This window comes from Cheilinus undulatus, linkage group 23 (assembly GCF_018320785.1).
Source record: "Cheilinus undulatus linkage group 23, ASM1832078v1, whole genome shotgun sequence".
In the NCBI taxonomy this organism is placed as follows: Eukaryota; Metazoa; Chordata; class Actinopteri; order Labriformes; family Labridae; genus Cheilinus; species Cheilinus undulatus.
In genome coordinates, this window is record NC_054887.1 from 4,656,993 (window position 1) to 4,676,651 (window position 19,659).

Below are 19,659 nucleotides of genomic sequence, written 5' to 3' on the forward strand. Positions count from 1 at the left end.
GCAAGCAAACTTGGACCAGGCTTGAAATCTTCACAGCAGTATCCCATGAAGTCACAGACAGCTGTTTATCAGTGTGTGTTTGGATAAGAGGACACATACAAAGAAGAGAGCTGACAAAACATTAGAATCAGTGTGCACTGTTCCTACACTCATAAATTAAAAATGTGGGGAAAGTGGATCAATCAAATCCTAAAAATACATAAGAAATATAACTTTGACTTTTTGTACACTTAAAGTGTGTGTTCATCATAGATTAATTTCATGTAAATCTTATAACAAAGCCTATAGACTGAAGTGTCTTAAAATTACTATCAATATTTTCAGTGAAGTCATTAGGGCTGTCTTTGACTAAGCACTTACACAGTGGAAATTGGTCAGATTTTTTTCTAGTCAACTAATTGGGAATAACAGGGAGGAAAAGTATCAAAATATACATTTAAATAACACAACAGGTTTAAAACGGTGACATTAATAAATACAGACAAACAAGAAAATGATACTTCTGATAATTCTAATCGGTGCTTTAAGTGGGCTTCTAAATTTTGCCCCTTAGCGTACCGGGACTTCTTCCAGCATACCGGTGTTCTGTCCTTTTTTGCTACCCATCAAAAATTGCTCCTTTGTGGTTCTGTGGATGCGCCCTACGCCATCAGCGTCACGCCCATAAGGGTTAGGGTCGTCGATAAGTAGCAAAATCACTGCCGCTTCTCACCAGGTTGCCGGGACGCTCTCCTGTCCTGTCCACAGCTGACAGCTTCAATGGATGATTCATGACAGCATTCTGATGCAAAGATGCATTCTGTGACACGTGCTGTTGTGTACCGTGACGTTTTTACCTGTACACAAATCCAGGTGAACTCACCTGGATCAGGGCTGTGTTCGGGGTTTGAATGAAACAGGGACATTCAGAGAGAGCAAAATCAGTCAAAATGGATATCTTCATCCTCATAACATGCCTAACACAAGAAAGAGGAATGTTTAAGGTGAGTCTCAAAAGAGATGTAATAGCGACAGAAGCCAACACGCACACACGAGCACACACACAGCTAACACGTGTTAAGCTAACTCTCATTCTGACCTATTTACAACTTAAATACACAAAAGGAGCGCACATTCAACCTCCTGTACACTTATTTACAGCAACTAAACTGTGTTAAACAGTTAACTCTAACTTGTAACTTATATTAGCACTTTTCAGAAGACCAACAGCGATACACACCTCTCTCAGTCAAGCTCTGAACGGACTGAGGAGAGGGCAGAAATGATGCAACATACTCGCCTTACCGCCAGCAGAGGGCATTTAATATCATTAGTACAATAACTCAAAATAAGACTTAAAAATACATTAATAAACAGAAGATTTTGGTGAAATTAAAACTCAATACAATAACAAAACATACTAAATACTTCCAAAAATAAAAGACAGTATTTTTATGCATTATATCTTTTACATCTACTACAGATATACGGAGACAGAGTAAGCCATCAGATGGAGCAGAGACTCAGGTTATCAGTGAGAGGACGGGCTGATTCATCTCCACATTTGGTGACAAAGAACAACTATTAAATTCACTGCTTTTGATGTTTCTATTTCATTAAAGAGCCTTTTTACTTTTTATGTACAGTATATCATTTTGTTAATTTTTTTATGTTTTTACTTCATATGTTTTTTAAACATTTATTTTAGGGTTTGTTTCCTTTTTTGGAGAGGACAGGACAGTGGAGGGTGCAGAGAAAGTCAGGAATACTAGGAGTATGAATCACTGCCAGTAATAGGCTTACTGACCACAAAATAATCTATTTCAAATTCTGAGTCTAGTAGGGAAATAAATCAATGAAAATAGCGTCTGTAAAGCAGGAAAAATCTCACTGGGAGAATGCCCCCAGACTCCCCTAGTCTTGGGCTAAGCCCCTGATGTTGGCAACTCCCAGCTCCGCCCCTGGCCTTCCTTCCTTGGAGTTAGTGCTGCAACATTTCCAGTAAGCATGAGCTTCCCAGATCAGGAAGAGTGAGACTGTGACTCTGCAGAGTAAATAGCAGCAGACTCAGTTCCCTTTCAGTCAGAATGGGCCGTAACTGAGTTGAACTGGGATATTGTTTTCGGAGGAAACGATGGAAATAATTCGTTTCGGGATGGGACTGAAGAGGTAACTGATATTTTTGATACTACAGGACCTCCATCACCTCATTTGTCGTGTTAAAGTTGAGGAAATCAACTTTTGTTTCTGCTTTCAGGCGACTTGGCGTTCACAACACTTTCATCCTGCTGGTTTTGGGGAATATTGCGACTGTAATATGCATTAATGGTTCGTACAGCAAAGTGGACAGGCTTCGACTCGATATTAGACATTTTCTCTGAGTTTTTGTATTGTCTGTATTTTTCAGGCCAAAGTCTTGACTGTACCAACGACTTTGATAAAACCATGTTTTGCAACTTTGGAAGGGAAAACTGTACCGAATACAGAATGACTCTTGTGAACGACAGCTGGTATGGGTAAGCTGGTCTTTACGGTTTTATTACATACCGTGTGGCCATCAGAAACAGTACCTAGAATTCACATTGTTTGCTGAATTTAGTTGAGTTTTCTTTATCATTTTGCATTAAAACCAGCTGAGCCTAGTCTAAAAAGCCACAGATTCGTTGTCTAACATATTGGCTTCCAAGATTTTCAGTCCACGAAATGACAGAGAAGGGACCCTCACTGTCCCTGGAGTGGTTTAAGCTTAAAATGTACTGATATCACATAATGATTATGGTTTAATTTCAGTTTGAACCAATTTGCCTACATAATATGAGGCTAATACATCCCAAAGTGTTCTTAAAGGACTTTCAAAAATTCTATGGTAGATGCACCTCCACCAAAACTGTATTTTATTTACTCTTTAAATTGTCCTTTGGTTTTTTAGAGGCATGTCTTGTCCCCTCACTGTAGGATCTGCTGGCCTAACTTTCACAATCTGCTTTTTTTCTGTTCCACAGGGATAAGGGCTGTGTTTTCAAGCAGTGTGACAACGGACAGTGTTGCTGCTCCATCCAGATGCCTTATTTTGTTGCAGATGAAACTTTTAAAGCAAGAGTTTGGAAAGGAAGCAAAAAGATTGAGTCAAAACCCATCAATGTAAAAGGCAGCGGTAAGTTGATCAGAAATACACTCCTCCAAAATGTGAATATCAGCTTCAGCATTTTAAAGTGGATAGAAATGTTCAAAGTTTCCCTCTTTAATTCTTGTTTTTCTACAGTAAAGCCCAAAACCCCAACAATCATCTCAGTCAATGAATCCATGGAGAACTTTAAAGTTGTTTGGTTGACAAACGTGGACGACATTCTGAGTACGAGTCTGACTGCTGAAGTGACTTATCGTGTTAAAGGATCCACTAAAAAGGTACAAGTATAGTCATAAGCTTTGTACAACACTTTGTTTGATTCAGACCTGCGTATCTGATTATGTTAGGTTGTGGTTTAAGTTAATGAAATGACTGTCTGATCCTCTTTTTCCCCCTTAGGAATCTGTACGGGTTAACCAAACTGCAGCTAACGGAAGAAACGACTATGAAATACAAGGACGACTCTTGGAGCCAAGGACAACGTATGTGGTCAGTGTGAGAAGCTACACGGCCTGGAGCAACAAGTTCAGTGACAGTAGTAACGAAAAGGAGTTTACAACCTGTAAGTGTCTTAATTACTGCTGTTTTTGTCACTTTTCATGCACTACACATTTATTAATTTGTTTAAATGTTAGTGAATATCAAATTTTAGATAGATATTCATATAAAACAGCCCTGTACAGTGTTGTGAAAATGACATATCCTCATGGGAAAAGCAGATCATTTTAGTTAATCAGTGTAAGAAAGATTCACAAGACAAATATTTTAGCTGTTCAAGGAGAGTGGTCAGTTGTGTCAGAACTCTGCTGTAGGAATAGTGCATAAAATATTGTTTTACGTCTAAAGGCTCCTGATGCCTCTAATTCAAAAGCCTCCCCATTTTTTTGTCTTACTTGTATTCCAAACTAGATTTTAACTAGGGCTGAACGATTTTGGAAAATAATCTAATTGCACTTTCTTTCCCCGATATTGCAATTGTGATTTGATATGCGATTATTCCCTAACTTTCTTTTAATCCTAAAAAAGGCTGAACAATTCTTTAAAAGTACCTAATTCTGATGATTTTGTCTCGTATTGCAAATTGGATACGAATTGATGCATTGTAGGGTTTTTGTCATTCTTATATTTAATAAGAAAAAGGTAAAAAAGGGGAAAGTAGGATTTTTTTGTAGACTATTTTTTTTAAAAAAATCGGCATCCGAATGATTGCATGATATGCCACGCATAACATCTGCTTCAAAATAAATAAATAAATAAAACTGGTATTTTGACACAAACTTCAGGTCAAAGAAATATTGCACCTTGTGCGATTTGAAAATTACAGCAGGCGATATCGCGGTTTTATCTTATTTTTGATTAATTCCCCAGCTCTAATTTTAACAGACATTCATATGAAATAAAACTCATTTATTTAGTAAACATGACTGTCATTTGACCAATAGCAACTCTTAAGAACTGTGAAGTGTACGCTGGTTTATTGAAACTGTTTGAGTACTTTGATGCTCCAGTTAGTATTTTTTATGTCATGTAGTATTCCTTTAAGAAGAAATGTATTTTAAAAATGAAACCAGCCAACATATTTTCAAACAGGCAAGACTTGTGCAGCATTTTGAAACATTTTATTGGTTTAGGTTTTTTTATGCTATGTGTTTTAAGATAAAATTAAAACACATAGTTTTACATGTTTCTGGTTAAACTTTCATGTAATCTGGAAGTACTTCTTCAAATACAGTACAATGTAGTAAAACTACTCTTTGTCATCACATTCCTCCATTTTTGGCCTCACGCTGCCAAATTATTGCCATAAATGGGGAAACATTTACCTACATTGTTAAAGCAGATGGTGGCAACAATCATCATAATTATGCTTTTATCGTCTGTACACTGTTTTATCAAAGCCTTTATGGATCCATGAGCTAAAGTGGACTCACATTTCTCTCTCCTTCCTCTTTCTTGCTCCACCATTACTTAGACAACCTCATCAACCACATTTCCTACTGACAGTGTGTTAAGATGCTTTATCATACCATTTTCATTCTGGCTTTATTTGGGTCTGAGCTAAAGTCCCTGTTTTTCCTATTTAAGGAAAATATCCTACGTGTTTTTTATTATGCCTCTGGGGACCAAAGGGGTTAAATATTTGATTTAGTGTGTAGTTTGTCTCTGGTATTTATAATCTGGACAAAAACAACCTAAATAACTTCCTACACGTTTCCCACAACAATGTCCTCAGATACTCCGTTCACCATCATCAGCCTCTGTGTAGCTGCAGTCCTCATCAGTGGTGTTATATATGGCTGTTACATAAAGTAAGTAATGCCAATGACAGTACATCATATGAAAGACCTACAGTGCTTAACAAATGTATCAGACCACCCTAACCCTAACCAAAGTAAGGTTTATGCCACAGCTGCCCTAAATTAACAGCATTGGTAATTACCAAAATCATTTTTTATGTTTCTGCAATGGTTAATACACCAATATGTAGAAGCTCTTTAACCCAAATGAATTTTTTTAAAGCTGAAGTATAATTATTATTGTTATCCATGAATTTTCAAATTTACTGATTTACAAAAAAAATGGAAAAAATAGTAAAGCACATTAATATTTCTTGATTCATATGTCACATTATAGTTATTTAGTTGCATTCCTGAACAGAAAAATGAGTTTTAGTGGTTGAATGTTATGCTCAAAGAGCTGGCTCAAATTTGGCTGAATTCAGTTTGGAATCCCTCATTCCTGTTCAAAATGGTAAAACGTGGAGAGCTGACTGAAGATGAAAGAGTCTGCATTAAAGCACTTCATGATGTTGGATGGTCTCTGGGACAAATATGACAGGTGGTCTAATAAATTTGATAACCACTGTATTTATTTATTTATTTATTTGTTTATGCTAACTGATTCTTGTTTTTGTTTTCAGACTCAGATCAAAATGGTTGGACACAGTGGAAAAATGTCCAAATCCAAAACTTCTTGATATGCGTCCATCTGAGCAAAAGGTGTGGCTAATGTGAAAATTTGGAGTTGTCCAGAAATCCCAAACATGCTGCTAAGATTGCGGTTTCTTAATTACCCTTAAAAGTTACGATTTGTAAGATTCTAACAAAGCAATACTTTTATTTTGAACACTGCACTCCCCTGTAAAGGAATTTTCATTGTTTGTAGCTGGGCACAACTTTCTAACACTGGAACAATATACAGCGTTCCTGTAGACCCTTGAAAAGTCTTATTTGCACTAGGGCTGGGCAATTAATCACAAATTAGATTAAATCGCAATATGGCATGCTGCAATTTCCAAATCGCAGTAGATATAATATTTCTTTAACTTAAAATGTGTCAAATTACCAGTTTAATAAAACAAATTTTTGCAGCAGCAGAGATTTTTTACACATTTTGCAAACATTCAAGTGTCATTTTTTTTTAGTAATGGTTTACAAAAATCCTCCTTTTTGTGTTTTATGTTTGTTTCTTCAGTCAAAACAAGTGACACAAAAATGATGATGCCCTTAAACACAGCAAATGACATTACATTTGCAATTAGAGCAAAAATAGTAAACTCATTCTATCTAAAACTGATGAATCCTAGCGTTACTTCATGAAAGTCATACCACAGCTGCGATCAGCTGGTAGCCAGCCTCACCTCCTCCACCCCAGCCACCTCCTTTATAGCTTACAGCTTGTTGCACCCCCACGTTCAGATGCATGCTAATATTGATTAATTGCTTCGGAAATGATTTCATTGTTTTCAATGTACATGGTCTTATTTATGGAATTATTTATTGCTTGAATTTGTTGAAAAATACGTAAGATTAACCCAAGAATAATTGCATATTAAATTGCAATCACAATATTTGGGAAAAAATCATAATTAGATTATTTTTGCACATCGTTCAGCCGTAATTTGCACATATGAAATTTAAGGCCTTAAAAGTCTGACTTTTCCCAGTGAGTGGTCTTACATTTTAGAAGGTACTAAGACATGCTTCCAGTCAGCCTTACATGATTTTTAACATCTTCCTCCACAACTGTTGCATAGTTATTTTCCAGAATTCAGGGAATTCAGTGTTGGGTGATCTAAATTAAATGCCTCTCAAATTTTATCTGGCGCTGTGCAGCATACACTCTGAGCTTTTGTGAAACACTAGTCCAGTTCTCTAACATCTGGACTACCAGTTTGCCCACTTAAAGATCCATGCAGCCCACCCTTATTTTGACAGCTTTTTCCAACAAAAAGCATTGTTCTGCTTTAGTAGTTCAAATGATTAGAGTCAGCTCAGCACACCTGCTAAAATGTGCAATGATGAATAGAACTATATGGCATATTGATAGAATAGAAGGAATGTGCCAGAAATCATCAAAATTGGGCATTTATGACCAAAAAAGTCCTATACCCTTTGACATTTCATAAACAGTTGATTGAATCAGAAAATTCAGCCCTGGTCTAGTGTACCAAGAAATCTCACACACCTTTCATTTTTGACCCGCTACTGCGCAATAAGTGGTATTGAATTTTCACAGTCAGGTCTTAAAAATGTCTTTGAAAGTGTTGGATTTGATTTTTAAAAGTGTGTAGGAACCCTGACTGCAGTATTTATGCAGAACATTGCCTACTTTTTTTTTGGAAGATTTCTTTTGCTGTGTGCATTAAAATGTTCACTTGTTTGTTTGTTTAGGCAGATTATTTATTTTTGCTTTGCTGTAAACAGACAAATCCATTTTGCTTGTGTTCTACTTGGGACACAGTAGCTCTTAATTGTTGATTGTTTCATAAAGGCATTAAGCTGCATGTCCTGTTTCCACCAGTAACCATGGGTTTCACCATCAAACCAAGGCTGATATGTCAGTGATCATGAAACCGAAATCTTTCCAGATATTTAAGAAACATTTTCCCTATGGTGTATGTAGAATCCTTCACTCAAGATGACTGAAACATTTCAGATCAGTCATTTTTATATCTCTCTCTTCTCTTGCAGTTCTTGAAGACTGCACCGCCCATCTTCTCCTCTGTCTGTGTTGAGCCTCTCTCAGATGACAGGAGAGTGTGGTAAGCATCAAAAATATATATATTTTTCATGATGTATGTCTGGTACTGCCCACCTGGCAAGGGAAGAATCAGAAGTTTCCCATTTCAGTTGGCACCAGTTTTAACCAGTTTTATTTCTAAGAAGCCTTGCAGGATCAGACAAATTCACCTAATTGTATCTGTCATATGTATGCACAAAATAACTCACTAGATATCTGCATATTTAGGGCGCATTCACACCAGAACTGTTTGGTCTGCTTTAAACGAACTCTAGTCTGTTTTCCTGCATAGTCCGCTTTGTTTGGAGTGGTGTGAAAGCTCACATGAACTCTGGTGCGGACCACACAAGTGGACTCTGGTCCACTTGAAAACAGGTGGTCTCAGCCCGCTTCCAAATGAACCCTGGTGCGGTTCATTTGAGGTGTGAAAGCAAAGCGGAGCAACTTGTGAACCAAAGGCAGAAAGTGGCATAAAGCGTAATGATATATGGATTTATATGTGATTTAATACACTCACATACATGTTAGTTCCTCGCTTGGCATCTGTGTAGCCATAGCAACACGTCGTACTCGGGTGCTGATATGTTCGTCTCATGTAAAGAACGACATGCTGGACAGCTCACCGCCTCGCTGGCTGCTCCTAATGCCCCAATGCACCCCCAAACAGTGTAATTATTTTATTTATTTATTTATTTTTAAATGTTTTTCATTGTTTATGTAGAAAAAAGACAGACAGAAAGAGACGTAGTTCCGATTTCGTCTTCTTCTACGCATTCTTTTCTTCTTCATCACCGTTTGTTTGTAACAACAGCGCCCCTAGCAGGCAGAGGTTGCAGGTGTTTAGACGGTTTGGTCTGTTTGAGCCAAGAGCAATGTGAATGCAAACCAAACCAAAGGAAAGTGCAACAATGTTGCAATTTCTGTTCCAAACTGGACCGAGTCCCCCGGACTATCAGGTGTGAAAACGACCTTAGTTAGTTTGAGTTTATGAACTCACCAGGAGGCCGCCATGTTTTGGTCTGCACTGGTAGTGTGACATCACAGTGGTTCTCAGTGTACTATGTCTTAACCGTTTGTCACATGCTGATAAGCATGTCTCACACACAGACAGTTGTAAGATTTGAGGTCTTGTCCATTTTTTCCAAGCACCACAAGTGGGCATCAGTCAAAATAGACAGGAAAATTATCAATAGAGAGCCACATTTACCTTGTCGTAGCAAATCTGTACGTCCACAATGGTAGAATATGTTTGTTTCTTGATGAACCAGATGAAGGCCAGGAGCTAAAATGTGTCTGTTTCATAAAGTTGTTTTCTATTTATGAAGCTCTCTGTTTCCACACCAGTACAATATGTTGCAGGTGAAGATAAACACAGAACAAAAACAATTCCAGTTTGTGCTTTTCAAAGTAAAAGCCCACTTTAGCATTTTCTTTGGAGAAACTCCCTTCATTAGTACATACTACTTTTATACGGACCAAAAAGTGGTGAGTTTGTAAGATCAAATTTACTCAAAATGCAGATATCTAGTGAGTTTTCTCTGAGAGATACAAATATCTGTCCAGTAAGATGAAGTTATCTGATCATGTTGGGTTCCTTTAAATATTTTAAACTAAACACAGTTCTTGTTCTGATGTATGAGTCTATTTTCTAAATAATCTGAAGACAAGCAAGAAAGAAAACCCAGAGCTCCAACAGTTACATAACTAAAACTTTTAATGCAACTTCCTTCAAGAATTTCCTTGTGATTTTAAGTTTGAGGTGACCATTTCTCTGTGTTTAGGTTTAAACATCCACTGAAAGACTCCAGTGATGGGAGCCTTCAACAAAGCAGTGGAATCGGCTCTGGCTCCTCTTGTCTCAGCGACGCCAACTCAGAACCTGCAGACATTATAAGTGAAGTTCAGGATGCCACCAGGAAAGCCCTCTCTAAGATCATCATCTCAACAACATCACCTTTGACCACTGGCCTAATGACAGACTTTCCCCAAGACAGCAGTTTGCTCTGTGCTCCTCACAACCTTTGTGATGTCCAAGATGAGGACATGAGCTCCGGGTTGTCTGCGTTCCTAAATAAAACCTACTCCATCCCCATTCCTGGCGACCCAGTCCAGACTACGACAGACATCTCTGAGGTCCAGAATGAAATGCCCTGTGAGACTGCGTACCGTCCAAGTGAGGGTGCCACTGTGGTCTCTACTTACCAACAGGCAGCACCATGTCCACCCATCACTTTGCCTTTCTCTTTGATACCCACTGACATTTCCTATCAGCCGTGCAACATAAATTCAGGGACATATACATTTCAACACTCCGGTATATCCTCCGTCTCCAGTGGAACAAACACAACCCCATCATGTGATCCTGTATGTAGAGTTGAAGCTGCATGTGAGGGTTTTGAAAATGGAAAAATTGATGCCGAGGCCATTGTTAGTGATGAAAATCCCTGCTCTGTGCCTGCAGAGTCACACAGCATCCCTGCAGTGGACTACGACTATCAGCCATTTCAACACCTAGTGGAGCCGAGTGTTTTCATTTCAGACATGAAAGGGGGTGAGAAAGAGGAACATTGTAACCATCCTGAGGACCCTTACATCAAGACACCTCAAACAGTATAAAACTCTGAGCTACAGAGACCTCTTCTGGCCCTGATCTCAGCTGATCAGTCCATGCCGATAATCACAGACAGCGGCTACCAGTGCTTGTAGAGCTACTATTTTTTATGCACTTGCTTTTAGTTGTTTTGAGTTTCTTTGAATTCAGGGAATGTAAAATATGAGAGGAGGTGGATAATGCTGATTGTTGTGTGACTAAAGTTTCTGTTTCAGTTTACTTTAAAGCAGCAGAGGAGGAGAGAAAATGAAACTCAAGGTTCTTTTTAGTTCAGTGGAGGCCATCCTGTGGACCACATGAACTGTGTTTGATCTTGAAACTGTATTGCTGCTATTCTTGGCCAGGTCTCCTTTGAAAAAGAGATCTTTGATCTCAGTGGGACTAACCTGGTTAAATAAAGGTTAAATGAATAAACACGTGGCTCACTCAGTGCAGCCTGCAAGTGTAATACAGTGCTTAACTCTGTACACCCTAACCCTAACCCAAGTAAGGTTTATGCCACAGCTGCCCTAAATTAACAGCATTGGTAATTACCAAAGTCATTGTTTATGTTTCTGCAATGGTTAATACACCAATATGTACAAGCTCTTTAACCCAAATCATATTTTTAATGCTAAAATATCATTATTATTGTTATCCATGAATTTTCAAATTTACTGATTTACAAAAGAAAGCTGAAAAATTAGTAAAGCACAATAATATTTCTTGATTAATATGTCAAATTATAGTTATTTACTTGCATTCCTGAACAGAAAAATGAGTTTTAGTGGTTGAATGTTATGCTCGATTCATTTCTGACTTCTCAGAGAAGCCCAGTGAGCCGGCTCAAATTTGGCTGAATTCAGTTTGAAATTCCTCATTCCTGTTAAAAATGGTAAAACGTGGAGAGCTCACTGAAAATGAAAGAGCCTGCATTAAAGCACTTCATGATGCTGGATGGTCTCTGAGACAAATATGACAGGTGGTCAATACATTTGTTAAGCACTGTATATAAAATATAACACTTCAATTTTGTGATCACTCAAGTCGAGTTTTTTGCATCGTTAGATGATTTTTATAAAGACTAGACATTTGATTAAAATACACTAAAATATCCTGTTAATGTTTTGTTTCATGTATTGAAAAAGCAGCCTAAATTCTGTTAAGCCAATCAAAATAAACATTATTCTTTACATTCAAGTCTAAAACTTTAATGTTGGTTTAAGAGATTGTAATGACAGCTATACAATAAAGTTGTCCCTTTTTAGGGTTGTAGGTTAATATCGTTATTAAGCTAAGAGTTTTCTTCATTTCCTAAAAAAATGTGGTGGTGACAATGAAATTTATTTCAGAAACCAAACTTGCCCATCAAAGTTTTCTTGGCTGTTCAGGATGTCTCATCACACATCATGACCTTAAAGCACAAAGTGTTTATACTGTTATTGCTTTTTGTTGTAAGCATCTGTTATTATTATTATTATTACATTTTCATGATGTATTTTTGTTGTAGCATCTTTTTTACAGGTTTATGATCATTTTTCTTGCTGCAATGTTTCAAAGAATCACCTGTAACATTTAGCACCTTAAGATGCTATTTTGAGTCCATAAAAACCTTGAGGCTGTGTTTACATTTGTTTTGTTTTGTTTTGTTTTTTACTTTTCCTCACTGATAATAGAAATATTCTATGTAAAGTTCCTGTCACTGACAAAATGTGCTTGCTTTGTGGCAAGTTGTAATGGTTAAAATGTGCCAGCTACAGACATGCTTTTGTTTTTTACCTTTTCACAAGATAATTCATCTTCCATATTCAAACGAGGATTTTATTTTTACCTTAACGGCTGCACAAGGCTGAGAAACATGTCCCCTGAGATCATCTTTAAATATCTCGCCCATTTTGGTGATACCATTTAATATGAAGGATATTTTTGTAGCAAATTTGGCCATTAATTCTGAGTCTTGTGAAGAAAGACGTGTCCAGGGTTGTGTAATTACTTCTTCATTTCTTCTCTGTGAAACTGCTGATGCACTCCAACAGAAAAACGGCCGCTCACTTGGTCAGCTGTAACGATCAAACATAACTCAGTGGAATCAGTCTGGAGAAACTGATAGGAAATGATACAACTGAGGAGATTTTTTCAGTAGAAAATGGTTTGATTAAATCATGTTTCATTAATAATGCTACTTTTGTGAATTGCCTCATTGGGGACAATAAAGTTCTTGAAGTTGTGACCTTTGGGTTTCCTCAGTAATGTTTGCATCCAAGAAACATGCTGCTGGGTGGTAATCGTTGCTTACCCTGCAAATACATGCATTTTTTAAAAATCTATTTAAAATGTACTGTTATGAGTAAAGAAAGCTTAAAAACTCTTGTCTAGAACACTAAACAGAGCTGTTTACAGAAAAAGTCTATTTGGGAAATGAGCTGCACCTTAAATACCACTTCATATTCAAATACAACAACATTAACAGAACAGCTTATTATGGTTGTATTTTGTCAGAGACTTCACAGAAAGACAAGCAAGTGTTCTTCATGTTATGAGGGAGTTGGATGTGAGGTTCTGTAAAGAAAACCAAGCAGATTACCACATGAAAGCAGCATTTGTGTGTAGTTTTGACCTCTGCCTCCACCTGGTGGTATAAACAGAACTGACACACCATTAAAAAATGCCATCAACCTAAAAACTTTGTACCTATCTTCCCATCTTATGTGTCACATGTCAGAGCTACATGCAGCAGTTTTGTAGTCAGAGCTGAAAGAGATTTTAACATTTTAACGTCAGTGAGTGCACAATCTATCCAAACACAGAGTGAAGGCATTGAGAAAGTGATCAAATACCTGCGCAAGGATCCACATTTCATGATCATTTCCTGTAAGTGGAGTCTCTGCTGAGAGGAGGAGTACAGTCATACCTGTGTAGTCCTTGAGTGGTTGAATTCAATAGAGGAGGAACCTCTGATTAAATCTCAGCTCCAGAGAAATTTACACGTTCTACTGAAACTCTTGTGAAGCATGTATCCTGAATACCTTTGTGCACACCTGAATCATCAGACTGCAGCATGCAGCAGCAGGGTCAACAGAGGCTGAGGCCATGGCTGGAGGAACAGATTCAGTCAGTGTTGCCAGATCCCATGAGAAAAATAAGTAACCAGGCCTGTGAAAACAAGTGCAAAACAAGCGACTTTTGCTATGGAGGCCCCCTAGGTTCCGGAGAGAGAAAAATCCATGGGGATGGATTGAAAACTGCAGGTACAGATTGCCAATTTACATCCATGTGGACACATTGGTTAACTGTGCGCAATTTTGCAAAACTGTACCCACCGTACAGTTTAACAATCCTCCCCCGAGTTTCAGGACAATGACCACAAGAAGTAGTTAAGCCACCTTTTCATATTACTTAAAAATAGAAAACAGATGGGATATCAAATATAGACTGACGTACCAAGTACATTTTATACAGAGTAAACCTCTGATAATTAAAATTTGCACACACAAATAAATATCATCCTGAATTCACAAATTCTTTATTATTGATTTAATGCACTCATCTTCCGTTTTTCTTTTAGTTACAGGATTTTGCACTTTGTCCCGGGCATTGTTGCTCAGAAGAACTCTCCTACAGTCCACCATCAGTCGCGCTTTTCATTTAAACGTCACTGACGTTTTCCTTAGCGGAAAAAAAAACAGATTACCCTGCTTCTGATTGGCTAGTATTCGTTGCCATCAGGGTCACAGCATATTAGAGAGAAAGAGAAACGTTTTATCCCTTCCTCTGCTCCAGCTGTCCATAACTCTGCGCTGTTAAAAATTGTCCCGTAAAAAAACAGTAAACAACTGGCAGCAGGATTTCCATTATATTACTGTAAAATTGACGCTTTTTTACTGTCACTAAAAATTATGGTTTTTGCGGTGTTCACTAAAAATACAGAATGAACTGATTTTTTTATTACTTTACGGTATTTTATAATTAACTATCAACTCATCTTTTTTACAGGCACTTTAATAAACCTTTTTCACCTGAATTATCACTGACTTAGCAGGTTATACACATAGGTATAGTCACACTATATGATTAATGGTACTTTTGCTAAGAAAAATGCTATATTAGCCCTTACTGCTTATCAGTCCCCACAAAACCTCTATCCAAAGCTGTCTCAAAATCACAAAATGGAAACCATAACAAAATGTATAAACTGAATGAAGAACATCAATGTATCACTGATTTTTCTGTAATGTGATTATAATGAGAGAGAAAAAATCCAGGGCTTCTTATACACTTTACTTTTTTATTTTCACATGTTGCAAACCTCAAGTGCAGAACAACTGTATATTTAACAAGTTTAACAATAACTTGAGACATTCTTCTTTTTCAAAATGCCCTCAGCTTTTTGCTGGCAATAATGTAATCCAAGTGGCAAACTTACTGTGCCTGTACAAACTGTACAAAAATTAAATAAAAATGTTTTCTCTGACTGTCAAAAACAGTTCAAATAAAAACTAAAATATAATGAATATCATCCATTTAAATGCAGTTCTCTCAATCCAGCTCTGGTAGACCTGTGTGTGTGTGTGTGTGTGTGTGTGGGGTGGGGGGGCTGTGTGTGTCTAGTGAAGTTTCAAAGTTAGTTTACAAGGTATAATCATGTATATTTTACTAGCTGGTCAACCTGATGGTAAACATGCTGTCTTTCAGTAATATAAACCATATTTCCTTGTGTGCTCACAACACAAAATTAACAAAATAGCCTGTGTGGTTATTTTTCCCTTTAAATGAAAGTCAGGACAGCAATCTCTGTTGGGCAAAATGAGCTATATAGCCTCATAACATAACAAAGCTGACATAGAAAAATGTTACAGCCTGTTTTGAGGTAAATAATTAAATATATAGGTCCAGTGTCAGGGGTGTCCCAAAACCCTATGGGATATTTTTGGCTAATCTCCAGGGATGACAGTAACTTTTGTGAAATTTTAACATGAAATATTTTTTTGAAAAGGCAGTAAGTTAACATAGTATATATATACTTCATTACTTTACCACTCATAAAAGGTAATGTGTCACATTTGTTCATACATCCATTACTGATTAAATAGAAACTTCATTCCCCTCCATATCAGAAAGGTCAGTCGGTGTGTGAGGGACGATAGGTTGGAGAAAATGGAAAGAGCGGAAAACACCAGAGAAGAAGAAGAAGTAGCATGAGGGACGAGGTGGTATACTGTAGAAGTAGTCTTTAATGTCATTCACTGTCTGCCTGAAGTGTAAACCTCAAACAACATTTCCCACAATGCTTTGTTACACTTGCGCATTGTGGCCGTTCAGAGAGCATTCAGAGTCGCCGCCGCAGAGCCCGAGCGGGGGCATTTTAAGAAAATGTCGAGTATTTGCGTTATTTACTGCTGCATTTATCGACCAAACGAGTGGAGTACGTAACATTTTCTGTCCCTCATCGCAAGAAAGTGACAGAAAAGAGAAGAAGAATGGACCCTCATTTGTGGCCAAGAGGAGGGGAGCGGTGCTAATGGAGCTCTGTAGAAGCTATCCACTGATAAAGGTAAGTTAGTGTTCTGTTGTGATTGTGTCTGGTTTATTCAGCTTCCTGGCGTCGGGTAGCACAGTCATGATTCATTCTCTTTTTTTTCTTGAGACTGTACCCGTGACTGAATAAAGAACAAAAAGCAATGCTAGCAGTTAGCTGGTTAAGTTCATGTCTGTGTTTTTCTTGCTCTGCAGAACATGGCCTGTGTTGTTTAGCCTTTTAGTTTCCCTCTCCCCAAAGTGCGGTAAACATTCAGCGTATCGTGGCGCGTGATCGTAAGTGATTATGGTTGTTTAGCATGTGTTTATCTCTTCAACAAAAGTAACTGATAAATGTCGTCCTTCGTCCTGCTTTCTGCTATTGTCTTGCCATTCAGGTAGATATGACCATATGTAGTTTCATTAACTACATTAAACAGAGGCAGGAAATGATCTCACCCAGATGAATGGAAAAATAAAAGTGACTGGTAGATTTCACATACCGCCATTTCCTATATACAGCAGAAGACATGAGGACACTCATGTGCAGTCATGTACACATGTAATAATATAATGATAATGTTTCATGGTCTCTGCTACTCAGTTACATTACATGTCTTTCTTGTGTTATAGATATCTTCCACTGATAACTCCTTCAGGACACTTGCTAGCAGCTTCTGGCTCAGTGTTCCCTCTGTCTACAAGATCATCCTGGATATAATCACTGCAATCTGAAAACCTCATGGCCTACTTCTCAGCAGGAGCAGTCTCATTGCAATTCACCATGTAGTGCAAAAAGCATCACATCACCACAGCGCTTTTAAGAGACAGCCACAGCACCAAGGAGCAAACTTCCTGCACTTTTATTTTTCATATAAACACCAAAATAAAGTTTTTTTCAGTGCTTTGATACCTGTCTTATTATTATTATGAAATTCTGAATGCTAATAGAAATAGTGATGAGGAGTACATGATGTTCTGATAAAATACAAAAGTGTACATATGAACACAGTATACAGGTTCAGCTATGACACTATATTTTTGTTTGTCCACATAAAAACAACTTTCCATTTGTAGCCTATGAAGACATTTCTCCCTGAATATTTCCTATGCTGAGTGTGCTGTCAACAAACTTGACACCTTATCTGCTGGTCCTGATGCTGCTGCTGAGCCCTCATCTTCCTGGAAGTCCAGATGGCCCTGCACCTAGAGTTGCCACCCATCCCGTTTTTCCCCAGAATCGTTCTCTTTTTTTACCAGCTGTCCTGGGAAAAACAAATCTCTCCCGGGACACAATTTGTCCCGTTTTTGGGGAAAATGCAAAATCCTCATTTGATTTCCTTAGTTCTGTAGTCTAGAAAGGTCCCCCATGCTTCTGTGGCTATTTAAAATTGTCTCTGTTTTCTTCCCGTCTATGTGTACGCTACTTGCACGCGCCCCAGCGCTCAAAGCGGTTCACGCAAGCAGGGAGGGAAAGTTGACTGAAGAGAGACAGCAAGCTGAGTTAGCAGACGTCTGCGCTGAGGTCTTCTTTTCATCAAGTTATGGCGTCTTCATTTGAAATGGGAGGAGAGACTACTGACGAGGAAGGAGATGGAGCAAATACATGTAAGCCACCAGCACGAAAGAAACGAGCCGAATTTTATCAGGGTTGCCAACTCTCACGCTTCTGGCGTGTGACATACGCTTTCACCTCCTGTCTCATGCTCACACGCCACTCAAACTATTCTCACGCTAGAATCAAACGCTTTGGCGCTCTCAAATTACTCTCTGATTGGTGTGCAATGTTTATCCCCGTGTTGATTGGACAGCTGCTCAAGGTAACGGCCCTAAGCCTGTGAATAACTAGCCAATCACAGCACAGTGGGGTGGGACTTAACGTCCAGCCGCTTCAGAACAGTGGCACAGTGCAGCAGCAATTGTACCAAGGTAAACAATTAGTCAGCGTCTTATGTCATGGTTTAATTATACAACAGAACCCAGGGCTTAACAAACTATATAATAATTGTTTTGAATAAATCAGTGATACTTAACCCGCAGCTCTCGAGCCACATATGGCTTTTTAGTATGGTGGCCCTGAAGGCCAATAGGAAATAAATATTTCAAAAGCGCAAAATATATTTCACAATACACAAAAACATTTCACAATACACAAATACATTTCACAAAACACAAAAACATTTCACAATACACAAAAACATTTCACAAAAACATTTCACAATACACAAAAACATTTCACAAAACACAAAAACATTTCACAAAACACAAAAACATTTCACAATACACAAAAACATTTCACTCTAAACAAGTGTTTCACAGTGTAAAGAACTGTGAAAAACAAAGGAACATTTAATTGCGATCAAATATGTCATCTCTTCAGGGTGCATAAATGGTGTACTACTGCCTTGTCTTTGCTTTAATGCAAATTACAAATGATTTTAGGTCTCATTTTAGCCTTGCCAGGATTTGTACCCCCATCCACAAGGAAGAGGTGGGGCCCCCTGCCTCAATAGACTTTTCTTGGCTAGCTCTCATGACAACTGATGACATTTGTGAAATTGGAACAGTTTTGAGCTTTCCTCTTGATGTTAGAGGGGATATAACAAAGCAGGCCCCGATTCGGCCCTGAAATAATTTGTGCCCCCCACCCACAAGCCAGGGTTGAGGGCCCCTGCCTCAATTGTCTTTTCTTGACCAGCTGTCATCACAACTGATAACATTTGGGACTTTGGAAAAGTTTGAAGCATTACTCTTGAAGTTGGAGGGGGGATAACAAATACATCAGGCCTAGATTTGGCCCTGAAATAATTTGTATCCCCCTGTAACTTGAAATAGAAGTGAGTTAACCTGTTCAAACTCTCCAGTATTATCAGGCTTGATCAGAAATGAACACAAAATGAATGTTATGATGGTAGTTCATGATTTGAGCATTCTGGAGGGGGATACACTTTGCACCATTTATGCACCCTGAAGAGATGACATATTTGATCGCAATTAAATGTTCCTTTGTTTTTTACAGTTCTTTACACTGTGAAACACTTGTTTAGAGTGGGATGCAGTCGAAGTGGACGATGTGTTGAAATAAATGGTCTAAAATTGATCTCTCTGTACATAAATCTTGTTCAGATTGGTCAATAGACAAGTTAATATTCAGTGATCTGGCTATGCAGGACCTTTATTTTGAAATACCTCGAGGCGGAAGTGGGAAGTGGTGAGTGCATGTCAGCGGGTTGACGCTAAACAGCGCTAATAGAAGATGATAACAGTTATGAAGAAAATATGTCTGTTACTCATGTACAGCAGCGTGGACCCAGATTTGATGTCCAACACGCCGCCAAAATACAATGACAGGACGCAGGAGGAAAAAGATGCGTTCTCAGTTCAGCGTAATGAGTGTGCACCAAGCTGCAGTATTAAAACGTTCACT

General features: G+C 38.1%; 1 protein-coding gene across 1 annotated transcript; it reads left to right on the forward strand.

Annotated features, from left to right (window-relative positions):
* The first annotated feature begins 1,999 nt into the window (after nt 1-1,999).
* LOC121505482 lies at nt 2,000-11,559 on the forward strand. The gene is made up of 10 exons (XM_041780860.1): nt 2,000-2,148; nt 2,237-2,307; nt 2,387-2,495; nt 2,982-3,133; nt 3,242-3,384; nt 3,506-3,668; nt 5,340-5,415; nt 6,027-6,105; nt 8,080-8,150; nt 9,910-11,559. Exons 1-10 carry the CDS (start codon nt 2,114-2,116, stop codon nt 10,742-10,744), a joined length of 1,734 nt encoding a protein of 577 aa, XP_041636794.1. The 5' UTR covers nt 2,000-2,113; the 3' UTR covers nt 10,745-11,559.
* The last annotated feature ends 8,100 nt before the right edge of the window (nt 11,560-19,659 follow it).

Coding starts and splice junctions, on each gene's coding strand:
- LOC121505482 (XM_041780860.1), top strand. CDS start 2,114: ATGGAAATAATTCGTTTCGGGATGGGACTGAAGAG. Junction 2,149..2,236: donor TTCGGGATGGGACTGAAGAG/GTAACTGATATT, acceptor TTCTGCTTTCAG/GCGACTTGGCGTTCACAACA. Junction 3,385..3,505: donor TTAAAGGATCCACTAAAAAG/GTACAAGTATAG, acceptor TTTCCCCCTTAG/GAATCTGTACGGGTTAACCA.